The following is a 16017-nucleotide window of genomic DNA, read 5'->3' as shown; positions in this document are numbered from 1 at the left end:
TGGATTGTTGGCAGTTAATCAAACTCTGGTGTGCTCCCATGTTGTGGGGAGATGGGTAACACAGACACTTTGGCCCAGTACCATCCCAGGGATGCAGCGTTCTGCACAGCAGGTACTGGTGCCTCCGTCGGCTGAGAAACCCTCGAGCTTGTGCACACGGCCCGTTTCACTACAATCCAGTGCACTGTCCTGCCGCAGCGCCCCGGCATCTTCCGGCCACAGCCTGCCTTCCTTGCAGGAAGGGTCCCCTGCTGCCAACCATTTCCCCGCACTACCTAACATGCCCTCATTAGGGTTTTGTCTTTGGGGCTAAGGAATAAGTACACGTGGCTCCATAGTACTGGAAGTGATCATTTCGCTCACGTCTCAGTGGGAAACTGAGCAGATCATTCCTGTGAACCTCTGGCTGAGGCCTGGAGAGCAGGCAGAGTCCTGATGCCGGCGGATGGGGTTTGGGGGGAAAGGGGGCCAATCCAAAGGTGAGGTTCTGGGGAGCCAGAGAACAGCCTGAAGATCCTTCAGACACACTGGCATTGGAACAGCCTTTTTCATGTGGTCTTTACAAGGCCATAGTCCCATCAGCCGAGGGTTCCACTGTGTGAAGAGGGTTCCCCAAATGGTAGCCAAGAGAGCAGGTGACAAAGGGGAGGTAGGGAAAGTCTGTTTTATCCCCTTTTATACCTAATGTTTCCCCCGATTGTCCCGTTTCAGGTAACGTAGCAACCGTGTCCTGGGAAACTTGGTACCACAAACCTTGGTCTTGTTCCCACCAGGAGACAGAACTGACCGCTAGCTGTTGGGCCACTGAGGCTCCCATTTCTCAACATTTTTTTTTTCCTTTATTGATTTTAGAGAGAGAGATAGAAACATCGATGAGAGAGAACATCGATTGGCCGCCTCCTGCATGCCCTGCACTGGGGATCAGGCCCACAACCTGGGCATGTGCCCTGACCAGGGATCGAACCGGCAACCTTTTGGTGCATGGGCCGACGCTCAACCACTGAGCCACACCAGCCAGGATCGCAACATATTTTTATCTGCAGACCCTGCTCAGGCCTCGCAGTAAGCTTCCACCTGCCAATGTGTGTGAAAACCGAAGCTGAGTCTTCTTCACTTTAGCTTTACCCCGGCCACCAGAGGAGAGGTCCTCTGCCAACCCCCCTTCTAGAAGAAACACACCCAAGACCAAGTGAGAAGTAGCTACAGTTTAATACAAACCTGCACCAGAACACAATGTGTCGGGCTGTTTTGTTTTTGCCTCAAATGGGTGGCCAAAGCACAGGACCATGTGTTGGCTTGGGGGTTGACACAATCTTAGCACCATGACTTTTACAGAGGAGTGAGAAAATCAGGTGGGTGCCGGGGTGCTGGAGGGTCCATCCCAATCCCAGGCTGTGGCTGCTGCCCAGGCAGCTGGAGAGGGGTTTGGGTTTCTGCACGGTTCTGTGGTTTCCGAGTCAGTATTAGAAAAGCCCTCATCACGGCATTGGCTTGACAGAGACCTACTGTGGACTCCTAGCACTACACACACACGCACACGCACACGCACAGTAGCACAATTTTCTGTAACTTAACCCCACAAACCTAGAGAGCAGCTAAGGCAAGAACAACAGTATTTATTCAGCAAGTACAAGACCAGTTTGAGAGCTGCATTCAGTGCAACCAGGAGCCAGTGGGGCTGGTGACGGAGCTGGCTGGAGCCCCGCACGGGGCAAGGAGCGGGTGGTGGGGGCTGACCATTTATTTGGTCCCTTGAACCTCCTTCTGATTTTCATCTAGAAGCTCCTGGGCAAGGGTGGGGTCTATGTAAGGATCAGGAGTGGGTGAAGTGGGAGGCCTACGGTGGGCCACTCTAAGATGTGGTCTCCCAGAGCCCTAGGCCATGCATCTCCCAGGTGGAGGCACTCAGAGAAGGTAAAGCTTTCCTGGCCCAAGCAGGGATACTCTGCCCACGGGCCACCACACTGCTTGGCTCTTTGGCATCTGCCCAAGGCCCAGGATGCAGCCAGGGCTGAAAGAGATCAAGATGACGTGCACTGTACCAAGTCCGTGTCATGGTTTCCCAGGCCCAGATCTGTCCCCATGCTGCCACCCTCCATGAGTGCCTTTGCTGCCTCGGTTCCCTGGGTGATGGTCTCTGTCATCTCAGCCCCTAAGTGAGGAAGATGAGCATGAAGGGACAAATGAGGGTGCGGAGGCAGCTCAGACCACATGGCAAACCCCCAACATGCAACTAGTTCTGGCTCAAACAGTGGATATGCATCATTTTGTTCATGACAACAACCTGCCTACTTGTGCAAAGCAAAGCAAAATGCCTACCCGGGGAGTAAGTCTTCTAACTGGTTGAACTTGTGGGAACTACGAGGAACATCACCCCACTCTTCCTTTCCACAGCTGGGGTAGACAGCCAAGCTCTTACGGGTAATCATGGACACTTCTGGGTCAGAAGGCCTAACTTTTCTGGGCTTCATCTTTGAAATGGAGAGGATAATACATGCTCTGTTGTGAGAAGCATTTGAGAGCTTGTCTATGGAAGTGCTTTGAAAACATGATAGAAATGTACAGGGTATGACCCTAGCCCGAGTCCAGGAGCCATGCACAGCCTGGGGTGCTCAAACTGAATGTGCAACATGAAATCATTTCCCGGAGGGGAGGACAAGGCTTAACGAGGGCAGGCGCCTGGGTCACTTCCCAGTCCACTCAGGGTGAATGGAGATCACTCAACCTCTAGTTTCCATGGAAACTTGGAACTTAGAAGGCAGGGAGGGCCCAGCTGGACGTGGAGGAGATGGAGGCCACAGCCGGTGCGGGCAGGGTGCTGTCCACAGGAGACTAGAGCATCTGCGCAGCAACACGGGCCCTACAGTCAGGTCCTGCCGGCCTGGTCTCCTTCCCTGGTACCTCGCTAGCCCACTCCCCCTAGTCCCGCTCCCCCTCTCTTAGCAGACACGGGGCCTCTTGCCAATCACATAGGAGGAGCAGCCAGGCCTCTGTCCAGCAGGGGGAGTTTACAGGAAGCTGGGTGTTTGGGGGTGTTACTGCGGCCAGAGACGGGAAAAGGCCTTCTTGCTCCCCAAACGTCTCCAGGGCCGGCATCCCAGCACCCTCGCAGAATGTAGGGAAGTAGGCCAGGAGGGGAAGGGATGGGACTAGGCCCCGGGACAGGGCCTGTGGCAGCCTGGAAGACTCCATATGGCGAGAGGGTCTGTGAGTGTAGCACCAGCCCCACCTGTTCCCTGGGCTGGCTGGTTGGTGGAGTGCAGCATCTCCTAAGGTCCACATCTACTCCTGTTTCTATGCTATGCTATGACACAAAGCACCGTTATTTTTCACAGGATGCACAAACAAGTCAAACCAAACCACTGCGCAAACCAAACGTGCAAAACAAAATCATGTACACGCGCCTGGCACCAGCCTTGCATCCCGCCCGGCTAGCCCTTCTGGGTGTGATTCCCAGAGGGCGGGGTGGGGAGACAAAGAAGCTGGCAAAGGACGCAGAGTGTCCCAACCACACCCACACCCAGGGTGTCCCAACCCCATCCACACAGGGTCAGAGTTGAGTCAGGAGAAACAGGACATTCTGGGCATGGCTGGGCATCTAACACCTGTCTAACTTGAGAGGTGACCACGGGGCCGAAGGGGATGGGGAAAGGAGTCCTGTTAAAACACATCTGCTAAAGTGCTCTGGACAACTGGCGAGCCAGCCAGGGGCAGGGCACTCAAGTCTGGGCTTTCCTGAAGCCAGCACGTGGAGGCAGGTGTGAGAGGAGGGACTGGGCCGGGCTCTATGCGTTGGGCTCTGTGCATAGTGGGCTTCCTGGGCCCCACGAGGCCAGGGCAGGAAAAGACTGCAGCAGGAGGAACACATCTCAAAGTGCCTGTTAGGGTCGCTCGAAGCACAGTGAATCACGTGTCAGACATGGGGAGGGCTCCCGGGTCCTGTGGCCCCTCAGGTGGTGAGCTGCCCAGCCCAGCCTCTCCTGTCCCTGCAGCTGCAGCAGGAGGGTGTGCGGGCTGGTGGCAGCGGTGCGTCCTCACTTGGGGTGGGGAGACTGGTCAGTGCCTTTACCAAATGCCGCTTGACCTGCCTCCGGGGGGAGCGAGGATCCGAGCAGAAGCTCGCTTTGGAACGTGGTCATCGATCTGAGAACCTGCAGGGGAGGAAGCAGAAGGTGAGCTGGGCTGCGTGTAGGTCATAAAAGCACGGCCACCTCTACTGATGGAGGCTGGTAGGCCCTCCGTGTGTATGATCTACTTTAATCCTCACAACTCCACCCCACTTTACAGATAAGGAAACAGGCTCAGGGAAGTTAAGTGACTTGCCCAGTGTTACAGTGTGTGAGTGGCAGAGCCTGGATTTGAACCCAGGTCTTCCTGATTCAGAACTTCCATGATTGACTGCCCTGCTCCGCCGCCTTCACAGCTCCCAAGCCTGGACATATGGTCTCTTGCTGGGAACTCGGACTATGGATTGGCAAGTGGGTCTTTGTCCATATGCCTCAGTGAATAAGGGAGAAAGAAGGAAAGGAGGCTTCATTGTTTTAGAAAAACAAAGAACCACACCCTGAAGGTCCCCACATCTTGAAATCCGATTTAGTTAGAAGTGGCCCGGTGCCCGAGGGAGTGCAGAGGGACAGTCGCCAGCCTGTCTGATCTAGAACAGACAAGGTTTGGGGCAGAAGGAAGGTGGGAGGCTGCGTAATGTTGGCCGAGACTGAGTTCTGCTCAGTCTTGGCTCTGCCCCAAGACCTGGGTGGTAATAGACGAAGCCAATGGCCAGCGGGGCCCATAGTCTGGGGTTTTGCCCGGGCAGCCATGGGAATCCACACCTGGACTGGCAAGCCCGAGTGCCCACGGAGCTCCACACCATGGACCCTTTCTGACTTCCTGCACTCGTGCCATCGCTGGTGGGAGTGGCAGTGGCCCTCAGGGTTGGGGAGCAGTTAAGGAGAGGGAGGGGGGTGGTGGAGAGGACCCCTCCTCATAGGCTATCAGTTCCTCAAACAAGAACCACATGACTTCTGTCTGGAGCTGCCCCCAGCATGCAGCTGGGCACAGAGGTCCCCCTGGTTTAGCCCTTGCCTCAGGTTAGGAGGGTTTGTGTGCAGGTTTCATGTCCCCCAGTGAGCGCCACACTCCAGGAGAAAGGGTCTCAATCCTCTGCTGTTCGGGGCTCCGCACAGCACTTGTAGCCCACGCTAGGTCTGCACCTGGGCTAGGTCTGCACCTGGGCTAGGTCTGCACCTGGGCTCGTCTGGAAGGCTGTTCAGGGAGGCCCGGCCACACCCCTTTCCGGTGCTGACAGCTTCCATCAAAGCTATGCCAGACCAGCATTGTACAGCCTCTGCTTGTTCTCCATTGAAGGTTGACATTAATGGGGCAGTGACCCCCGCCCCTTAACTACTGCAGAACAGCTGGGATACCAGTTGCTGACAGTAAAGTTCCTGAACACAGACACACTCCATATATTATATATTGTTTTACATGTAATACAATTCCTAGCAAAAGAGGTGGGGGAGGAGCAAACGTGGGAATAGGTGAGGGAGGATAATGAGGGTACAATCCCATGTGGCACAGAGAGGGTTAACCTTCCTGACCTCGGACCATCTCTGGGGCACCACCTGTGTGCATGGCCCTCAAGATGTTTCAAGGGACCAAAACAGAAACCATGGGGAGACTCTCCTGCAGCCCGTGCCTAGGGACTGGGAGAGCCCTCCTGCCCCCCAATATGTATGTGTGGTTAAAATTGGACCTAGCACTCATCACTGGACATGTGACAGGGGAGGAAGACAAGGGGAAAAGCAGCATAAATCCACTGCCTGGCTGGGCCTCCTGGCCCTTCAGCCTCCTCCCGCCACCCCCGTGGTGGAGATGCAGGCGCCAGTCCGAGTGGCCCTTGCTCTTACCAGAGAGGCTGAAGCTGGATTCATGAAGGTCCCTCATGCCCCCATGTCGGGTCACGGGCCGGGTAGGAGTGTCTGCGAGCGGTGTTCCCATCTCTTTTTTCCCAGGATGCACTACGACAGCTACATCCCCCAAGTAGGGAGTACGGTCCACTCCCTTAACCTTTAAGGTCTAGTGAAGGGCGGAGGACAAGGGAAAAGACACCATCAGAGCCCAGACACCACCACCAGAGCCTCCTCGATGGCTGAGAGGACTCCAGATCCTGCCATTCTGCTCAGGACCCAAATTACTGTGACAAAGGCTTCCTATACCTTGAGCACAGGGGTGGAGAGTTCCGTTCTTGTACCTTCTAAACAGTGCATGTGTGCGCACACCCCTGCACACGTGTGTGTACACGCATGTGTGAGTGCATAGGAGATGCCCACTGGCATCCCCTCAGTATTGGTGGAATTTTTTCCAAGGCAGCTGGTAGACTTCTGAGATATTCAGCCTTACAGAGCACCCCTCACATTGAGCAATGGAATTCCCCTCACATGTGATCTGACAACTTTGTGAGGATAGCAGTTCAATACAGTCAATTTGCAGATCAGAGTCCCCCAGCAGCAATACTATTTAATTTTGTACTCACAAGGGCTGTAGAATTAAGAGCCTACACTCTGCAGACTGCCTAGGTTCCAATCCCAGCTGTTACTTATAAGCTGTATGATCTTGTGCATGTTACTCAACCTCTCTGTGCCCATTTCCTTATTTGTAAAACCAGGATGATAACAGTACCTATTAGTACCACATATAGAGATGTTATAAAATCAAATGAAATAATATATGTAAATCTCTTAGAACAGCTTTGGCACATGGCAAGTGACATATAAAGACCAGCAGCTGTTACTGCAGAGGTCATGTAAAGGTGTGTAATCATATTAAAAAGTGATACCACGAGGAGGAAGTGTGTTCGAGTGTGTGCATAAGGTCTGGAGGAGCAGCACAGATGACCTCCTCCCCAGGCACTGGTCGGGGACAGACTACAAGCCCTTTTTGCCTGATGCTGATTGCCGATCTTGTTGAGAGAAACAACAGATCTGGGTGATTTCCTGAAGGCCCTGCAGGCTACATATTCCTTTATACTCTCCGACAACAGATCTGCAGCTCCGCTCGGCCTCCAGAATGTCAAGCTTGGTCTGAACCACGGCCCTGGGAGAACCCCAGTGAGCGCCAGCGGTTGCTCTTTCGGTGTAAATGTGACCTGTTTACTTTCATTCTTTAGAGGATTGTTTTTCAAATATCCATTTTTTCCATCTAGAGTGGAGGGAACCAAGCAATGGCAGTACCTCAAGGCTCCCAGCTTGCGAATCACGAATTCAGTGGTCAGACACCCTCATGAATCCCTCTTGTGCCTGATCACTTAAAGTGCCATCTGGTAGCCAAAGGCGGGCAGTGGAAGCCAGCATCATCCGACGCCGGCACTCCCGTTGCTCCACCACGCCCTCCCTCTCCGCACAGGGCAGGTGGACGTTTGTGAAATCAGAGTGTGGTTCTTGTGACTGGACTTGTGGCAGAGGGGCTCCACTGAGGACCGGGCTCAGGGTGAAATGAAGTCCTGGTTGGGGGGCCCGGACAGAGCATGAAGGCCAACCTGCCCACCACCCCGCCCGACGGACACTTCCTTCCTTCTGGTCTTTGGGTCATCCCAGGGCTGGGGCACACAGGCCAGCAGGAGCGCGCGGTGTTCAGAAAACGGGGAGAGCAAAGTCCGAAGGAGCTACTCCTGAAAGCCTCCGGGTGGTTCGAGGAGGGAACAAGGGTGGGAGGGCCTGAGGAACTGGACAAAGGACTTGGCTTTTCATAAAGGATTAGAGAACTCAGATCATAAGAAAGTTTGGGTGATAGCAGCAAGTGTACCTAGCCAGAGACAGCTCTTAAAAGGCCTATTCCTTCGATATTATTAAGCAGATTTCTAGAGCTCAGTGATAGGGCAGCCGAGTCTTTTCAGCCAAGGTCCTTCAAATCTCTGGTCGACTGCTAGAAGTCAGAGCCGGTCACGAGTGGAGAGCACGGGACCTGGAAATGGGGAGCTGGCAGTGATCACAACACGGGGGTCAAGTGGGGGTGGAGAGATCACCCGGAAGGGGCCTGGAAACTGGACCCCTGAGCTGCTCCTTAGGGCCTCTGGCTAAAATGCAGACGGTTTTACTGGGTCTCCCTCCCTGGACTGTAAAGAAGCTGACTAACAGGCCAGACTGTGTAGTTTTCCTGATTCACCCAGAAACCCTCACTGCTACTACCTCCAGAAGATAGATTAAACACCTGCTGTGCATACAAGACTGGGATGTGCTGGGCGAGAGGGAAAAAAAACAGGCTATAGGAGATGCTGGGTGAGAAAACATTTTTAAAAATTTTCAAAATGATTGCTGTCTCCTAAGTGTGCCATGATGATCCAGTGGCATCCCAGAGCCTGGGCAGGAAGAGCTGCCACACCCAGTGAGGGCTGGGGCCTGGGCCCTCGGCTGTGGTCCATGTACGAGCACCAACCCTGTTAGACAGCATCTGGAAACAGCTGGGCAGGAGCATTTTGAAGCCACAGTGATACTGCTTTAGGCCAGAGAAAGGGGAGGGGAAAGAGCAGGATGCTTTCTGTGGTCCGTTCATCAGACTTTCTCTTTTCTGATGCCTTAAGATCTCCACTCAGAAGCCAGGGCTGCAGGTCCCAGCACCTGGAGCTGTCAATAAGGGTTCAGGCCAGATTCTCTAGGCAGCGCTCAAAGATAAGCTGGACATCAATCCCCAAGCAGTGAGGGAATAGCCAGCCTTCTTTTGGGTAGACGTGTCTCCCCAGAGGACGGGATACACCCAAGGTGCTTACGGAATCCGAGGACTGGCTGTGACCCTTGAGAAATGAACTATTCCAGGCCTGACCACTTAAGTGTTGGGGGGGCCGGATTCAGCAAAGCCCACCCAGCCTACTGCAGTCAGGGGGGAGAAGAGCAACTCCAGGCCAAGAAGGGATCCTTTGTCCTGATGGGTGGCAGGAGTCCTCCCAGAGACCAGATGTCGGGACAGCCGTGAGCAGCTCCTAGTATTCCCTCAGCTCCAGGGGAATTGGGGACCCTTCCCAGTACATTTTACTTTGTTACAGGTGCTTCTTCCCTACTATTTCTTGTTTCCAAAGTGACCACTCCAGGCAACAGGATTTGGTGGGAAAACGAAGTGAGAACATCTTTGAGATTTAAAACAATCCTATGAGATGTTCCTAACAGGGGGCTTCTACCTCTTCCCACACATCTTCTTCCCCCTCCCTCACTTTACCTTTTCTCTCTGGACCAGCTTCTTGTAGACAGTGTCTGGAAAGGACCTCAGGGGACAGAACTTGCCGGTGCCCTCGGCACACATGAAGACACCGTTCTCATACACGACCCGGCCCCGGCTGATGGTGACCAGCGGCACGCCATGGCAGCGCATGTTCTCGTAGAGGTTGAAGTCTCCTCCCTGCACCTGGGTGCTGGCTGAGATGGTCCTGGCGGGAGGGAAGTGGTGGGAGAGAAAGCTCTGAGAAGAGGTAAAGATGCCACAGCTCAATGTGAATGGAAGATGCTCAGTGGGAAGGGGTGATACTCAGTGAGAATGGGTGATGCTCAGAGAGAAGAAAAGGCGCTCAGAGGTAAGGAAAGATGCTCAGTAGAAAGGGAAGATGCTCAGAGGTAAGAGTAGATGCTCAGTGGGAATGGGTAACACTCAGTGGAAAGGGGTGATAGTCAGTGGGAAGGAGTGATGCTTGGAGGAAAGGGAAAATGCTCAGCAGAAAGGAAAGGTGCGCAGAGGTAAGGGAAGAGGATCATAGGAAAGGGAGGATGCTCAGAGGTAAGAGTAGATGCTCAGTGGGAATGGGTGACACTCAGTGGAAAGGGGTGATAGTCAGTGGGAAGGAGTGATGCTTGGAGGAAAGGGAAAATGCTCAGCAGAAAGGGAAGGTACGCAGAGGTAAGGGAAGAGGATCATAGGAAAGGGAGGATGCTCAGAGGGAAGGGAAGATGCTCAGTGGGGAGGAAAGATCCCCCAAAGGCTGGTTGTTATGGGCTGAATTGTGTCCCCCCCACCCCAATTTATATATTGAAGTCCTAACACCCAGTACCTCAGAATGTAACTGTATTTGGAGACAGGGCCTTTAAACAGCTAATTAAAATAAGATGAGGTCATATGGACAGACCCTAGTCCAATCTGATTGGTGTCCTTGTAAGAAGAGAAAATTGAGATACCAGGACACATGCAGAGGAAATACCATGTGAAGAGGGAGAAGAGAGATCTACAAGTTAAGAAGCGAGGCCTCAGAATGAAATCAACACTGCAACACTGATCTCAGACGTCTAGCCTCCAGAGCTGTGTGAAAACAGACTTCTGTTGTTTAAGCCCCCAAGCTGTGGTATTTTTTAAAACAGGCCTGGCACACTAACACACTGGGCTAAAGTCTAGGGGTCTTTCCACCAACAGCAATCACTAACAGGCACACCGATTACGGGGACAGGGACCGGCCCCTGGCGTCAGGATGCAGAAAAGGGCTTCTCAGAGGCCCCAGTAGAGGTGACAGTGTGGGGATCCTGGCACAGGGATGGTGGTGCTCAGGGTGAACTTTCTTTGTAATCCAACTTTAATTCTGAACATCCCAGCACACTTTGTCTGTCTTGCTCACGACTAGCTTGTGCACCTAGAAAAGTGCTTGCCAAACACTAGCACTTAACAAACACGGGGGTGGGCAAGGTACACTAAACACAGAGTTTATTCTTATGTTATTATTTATTGATTATTATACTACTTATTATTATTAACCTACTTTTGCCCACCCCTGTATTTGCTGACCGAATAAAATTTTATATTAATAAAGATTCCCATCTGCCCAAATGTCCAAGTGAAAATGATGCTCTAACCCTGCGGTGGGACCCCCGACACACCTCACGTATTCATTCAGCTGCGCCCAGGGAGTCACACCCTCAGTGAGAGAGGCAGAGGACGGAAGAGCCTGGAACTGAGTGCTAGGCTGCCTGTCCGGTTCAGCCACTTACTAGCTCCGTGATGTGGGGAGTCCCTCTACTCTCTGCTCTTGGTTTCTTCAATAGTAAAATGGAAATAAGAACTTGAGATAATTGGGCGAAGCAGCTTTGAAACCCTTGCAGATGGAGCTGTTCAACATTGTATTCCCAGTGCCTGGATTATGGGAGGCCCTCAAATATTTATTACATTGAACACACCTCAGGGTCACACTTTTCTATGCTAGAAGTAGTGCAAAGATGAGATGCTTTTGGAGTTCTGTAATACAGGTTCCCTAAAACCCCAAGTCCCCTAGCCCCGGAGACCAGCAGCAGGTTTTACTTTGTGGCTTCTGGATCCCACACCACCACGTCGGCGTCAGCTCCCGGGATGATGCGGCCCTTGCGGGGATACAGGTTGAGAATCTTGGCTGCGTTGGAACTGGTGACGGCCACAAAACGGTTCTCGTCCATCTTCCCTCCGACCTGAGACATTGCAGAAGCGACAAGTCAACCAGGCCCCGTGTGCCCCCAACCCCAGTCACCCTTGGCTCTGGCCTGTGGCCTTTTAGTTGGTCAGAACAATGGTGCCGAGGTGGACAGTATCATGGGTACCATTTCAGAGGAGCCAACCGGCCTGGCTTGGTTCCAGGCACTCGCTTGCTTCTTTCTCCTTCATCCAGCAACAACAGTGAGCGGGCCCTCGTCCCAAACGGCTGCCTACCTGGTGGAGATCTACCTCCTGGTTGTAAACCCAGCTCTGCTCATGTGCCTGCTGTGGATGAGTCAGCAGCCTCCCTCACCCACAGAGGGACATACATTCTGTGCTCTGGTAAAGCATCTTATTGCCCCACCCACCCATGACAGCGTCATGGACTCTCTTCAAAAAGGATTCCTGAGCTACCTCATGGGTCCTCCCTAAGCGGTGGCTTAGTCTTGAAGATGTCAAAGCTCTTTGGGCTCATACTCTATGCTGCATCTGGTCTGAGATAGGTTAAGACTAACAACACATATTCTACATGGGCAGAAGTCCCAGTCCCTATCTCTACTGAAAAGTAACTGAACAGATATATCAAGAGCCTTAAAATGTTCATATCCGTTGGCTCAGAAATCCAATCCTAGGAATCTGTCCTCAGGAAATAACTAGAAAGCTGACATATACTCGTGAACAAAGTTCTCTGTGGCCTCGTTTTTAAGTGCAAGAATTCGAAACAGCTGCAAGTGCCAAACATCAGGAGAGGATTAACTGAAGTATGATACTTCCACTGGAGAAAATATTATTTAGCCACTAAAAAAGATGGTTCTAAGGAATTTTTACTGATATAGGAAGACCCTCAGGATGTGTCATATGAAAAACAAGGGATAGATCCAGTTAGTAAAAGAATGTATAGTACATCATAGAACTAGGAAGAAACATACCAAAATACTAAATTTAATTTCTTGGTTTGGAATTGTGGGAGTTTTTTTTCTAATACTTTTCTGTATTTTTCAAATTTCTAAACTAGGCCTTACTACCTTTCTGATCAGGTCTTCTTGGTTCTGTTTTTGAGAGAAATCAGGAGCTGTGGTTGACCCAGCCCTCCTAAGGGTGAAACTCTTACTCGGACAGAGTGGGGAGGGGCTCCCGAGAACATACCACGCCTCTCTCCCAGATGACACTCATGCGGTCCTGCACGCCGCTCACTCCATGGGGGATCTTGGTGAAGTCCTCCTTGCCCATAGCTTTCTGCTTTGTGGTGAAAGGCCGGTGATCTGATGCCACAATGTTCAGAGTATCACTGGGTAGAGAGAAGGGAAGAAGGCCAGGGTCCCAGTGTTTGGTGACAGGTACAGGAAAAAAGTCTTTGCTTAAGAACCATTCAAAGCTGATTTCAATCTCTGCTACTTAGTAGCTGTATGACCTCTAACGAGTTACTTAAACTGTGAGAACTGCCCTGGCAGATTTGGCTCAGTGGTTAGAGCATTGGCCTGCGGTCCAGAGAGACCCGGGTTTGGTTCCCGCTAAGGGCGCATACCTCGGTTGCAGTTTGTCCCCGGCCCTGGTTGGTCATGCGGGTGGCAGCCACTCGATGTGTCCCTTTCACGTCGATGTTTCTCTCTCTCTCTCTCTCCCTCCCACTCTATCTGAACAAAAAATGGAAAAAATGTCTTCGGGTAAAGGTAAAAAAACAAAACAAAACAAAAAAACTGAGAAGCTCAGTGTACTCATCTGCAGAATGGGAATAGGTACTGAGTGTGGCAGACCATCACTCCCACAGGAGACATTGAGATGTCTTAGGGATGTTGACTTCTAAGAGTTAAAATAGCAGGTAGAGAAAAATTAACCTTAAGAGTTTAGCTAAAGTGGAGGGCAGAGGAGAGGGCAGAGGTAGTTTTACCATCATGGAACCATACGCAAACTCCCTCTAATCTCCTTCCTCAGCCGCCAGTCCCTGCTGGCAACAAACATGTACTTGGTAAAACACGCAAGTTCAACATTAAGCTTTGCAAATACCTTGAAGCCATAGCTTTCCTTGGGTGTGGGGGCTCTAATGGCCCAGAGGAAGACAGGAGGGACAAGACAGAAGAAAAGTTTGCCTTAATAAGCCAGTGGTGGTATGCAAGTCAATTGGTTCACTGTTACTGCCATCCATGACCAGCATCTCAGATGCATGGCTAAGGCATGGCTGGGCTCCAGGGGCTCTTGAGTTAGCTAAGAACTCGGGGCAGAGATGACGGTGAGAGAGTGTGCATGGTGGCAAACCCTCTACCTAATGAGGGAGGCAGCCAGCCAGCCCATGTGCAGAGATCTCTGTAGGCCTCAGACATGGTGAGGAGCAGAGGAAAGAGCATGCTTATGTCACCCAGGATAGGACAACCTCAGGAGGAAACACCCTAGGAGGGCAGGGAGGGGACTGAATGGAGCATGGGGGTCATATGGGAGAGAAGGACAACTGTTGGGACCACACACTGGGGACCTGGGAGTCTGATTTTACTTGGAGACACCATAGCTTTGTGCACATGGGCCATCAAAGATGCCCACGTAAGAAGGGGACTCTGGGAGCGAAGATATATTTCCCCTGGGGAAGAGGCATATTCTTAGGGCTCAGATGTCCCGGGTCAGTGGGCTTTCTCCACTGGAGGCCTGAAAGGGCTCATCAGCCACAGCTCTTGCCAAATGACTGATATCCTTGGTCACACCCACAGTGAGATGGCCTAGCTCTGCCTGCGGCATGGGCTGCCATCTCCCTGGGCCAAATGACTGATATCCTTGGTCACACCCACAGTGAGATGGCCTAGCTCTGCCTGCGGCATGGGCTGCCATCTCCCTGGGCCAAAGGCACTGCTCTGGGCCTTCTCAGAGCCTGTGGGAGGGACTCTTCCACCGAGACAGGGCTTTTCCCAGGGTCCTCGAGGGCTCCCCACATCTCCCAGGCCTGCAAAACCCACTGGAGATAAGTAGAAGCTTCGCATAATATCAGTTATCACCAAACATGTGTCATAAAAACAAAATTACAGTAATCACAAATTCCTATAAATAACTAAAATGTTAAAACTATGCTCCAAATTCTATACAATTGTACACATTTACCATATGCACTGACTCAAACTATTCTCATAGTAGTTTACATGAAATTACAATTCTATTAAAAAAATAACATTTATTTAAATAAATTTGACAAAATAGGCTAGATATAAAAACATAACTTATTCAATTAATACTTTCCCCCGGCCTATTTGCATTTGTGTGGGTGTGGGCACTGTCCTTCCAGTGGGTTGGAGCATTTACTACCTTTGAATTCTTTCAGTAAATTTGCTGGTAGCAAGCAGAGACATTTCAGAAGATTCTTTGACCTTGGAACCAAGCCCAGATTATTATAGGAGGTTCTTGATCCTTGTTTGTTTTTGTTGTATTGATAATAATGGTTTTTCCCATCAAAAAAGCATTGTGTGTGTGTGTGTATATATATATAGTTGTTAGTGAGAAAGGAAAGGAGAGAGACACAGAAACATCAATGTGAGAGAGAAACACTGGGGATTGAGTTTGCAACCTGGGCACGTGCCCTGATAGGGAATTGAACTGGGACCTCTCAGTCCATGGGACAACGCTCAATCCATTGAGCCACACTGGCTGGGCTCAAAAAGCATTTTTAAAAGTAACAGCTGATCTAGCATTTATTTCTTCCTTCATCCTCTCTTGCTCTTTTCATTTATTCTAATCTGTTTAAGGGCTGCTGCTCGGTATCACAGCAAAACTACGAGACAGAACACAATCACTGCCACGGTGCCACCACCACCTCCAGGGGCCACCTTTGTCCTGGGACCCTGCTACTGCGCTCCAGTAGTATTTGGAAAGCCCCACACTCCATACCATTCTTTTTAAAAATGTTTTTATTGATGTTTTAGAGAGAGGAAGGGAGAAAGAGAAATATTGATGTGAGAGAGAAACATCGATCAGCTGCCTCCTGCACACACCCTACTGGGGACCGGGCCCGCAACCCAGGCATGTGCCCTGGTTGGGAATCGAACCAGGACCTCTCAGTCCATGGGACAATGCTCAATCCCTTGAGCCACTCTTTATGTAGTTAACACAGCAGGCTGTTGAGTGGGAATTTTCTAGTTGTTAGCATTCAGAACTGAAAACTAAGGACATGGATAAAATAAGTGCTCCATTATCTAAAGACAGCCACCTTCAACTGGGGCTGGTCACTTCCCTCAACTCCCTCCACCACTGGCCTGGAAGAGGCAGATCACAAACCCCCAGGTTTATAAAAGCCGAAGACAGAAAGGGACACTAGGGTGTTGGCAGAATGAGAAGTCCCTTCCTCTTTTCATGGGTTGAGTGGCGCTTCCCCCTCTCCCCAACCAGTCTACCCAAAAGGAGGGGAAGGTTTTCAAGGGGTTCACCTGTGGAGCACAGAGGTGACAGCAGGGGGCATGTGCCTGGGAGGTGGACTGGCGGGCCTGTCTCTCAGGCCCTGGGGGGGGGGGGGTCGGTGCAGTGGGGACAGCCTGCCGTTCCACTGTAGAGAGTGGCAAAGCTGCGTGGGCTTCCTCCAAGACCCAGACACTGTAGAAGGTGGCCAGGCAATGCCAGGGTCCTTGTCCACAGGGACACTGC

At 51.6% G+C, this 16017-nt stretch overlaps 1 protein-coding gene across 1 annotated transcript in view; it reads right to left on the bottom strand.

Annotated features, from left to right (window-relative positions):
- Positions 1–1264: 1264 nt before the first annotated feature.
- The window catches only part of DPYSL5 (dihydropyrimidinase like 5), an 84578-nt gene continuing 69825 nt past the window's right edge, over positions 1265–16017 (bottom strand). The window contains exons 9-13 of the mRNA XM_036263509.1: positions 12553–12694; positions 11260–11402; positions 9205–9412; positions 5907–6075; positions 1265–4151 (exon numbers count right to left, since the gene is read on the bottom strand). Of these exons, the coding sequence (XP_036119402.1) occupies positions 4066–4151; positions 5907–6075; positions 9205–9412; positions 11260–11402; positions 12553–12694 (748 nt within the window). The 3' untranslated portion in view covers positions 1265–4065. The remainder of the gene's footprint in view (positions 4152–5906; positions 6076–9204; positions 9413–11259; positions 11403–12552; positions 12695–16017) is intronic.

Source organism: Molossus molossus, unplaced genomic scaffold (genome assembly GCF_014108415.1).
Source record: "Molossus molossus isolate mMolMol1 unplaced genomic scaffold, mMolMol1.p scaffold_m16_p_15, whole genome shotgun sequence".
In the NCBI taxonomy this organism is placed as follows: Eukaryota; Metazoa; Chordata; class Mammalia; order Chiroptera; family Molossidae; genus Molossus; species Molossus molossus.
This window is presented reverse-complemented; position numbering and strand designations above follow the sequence as displayed.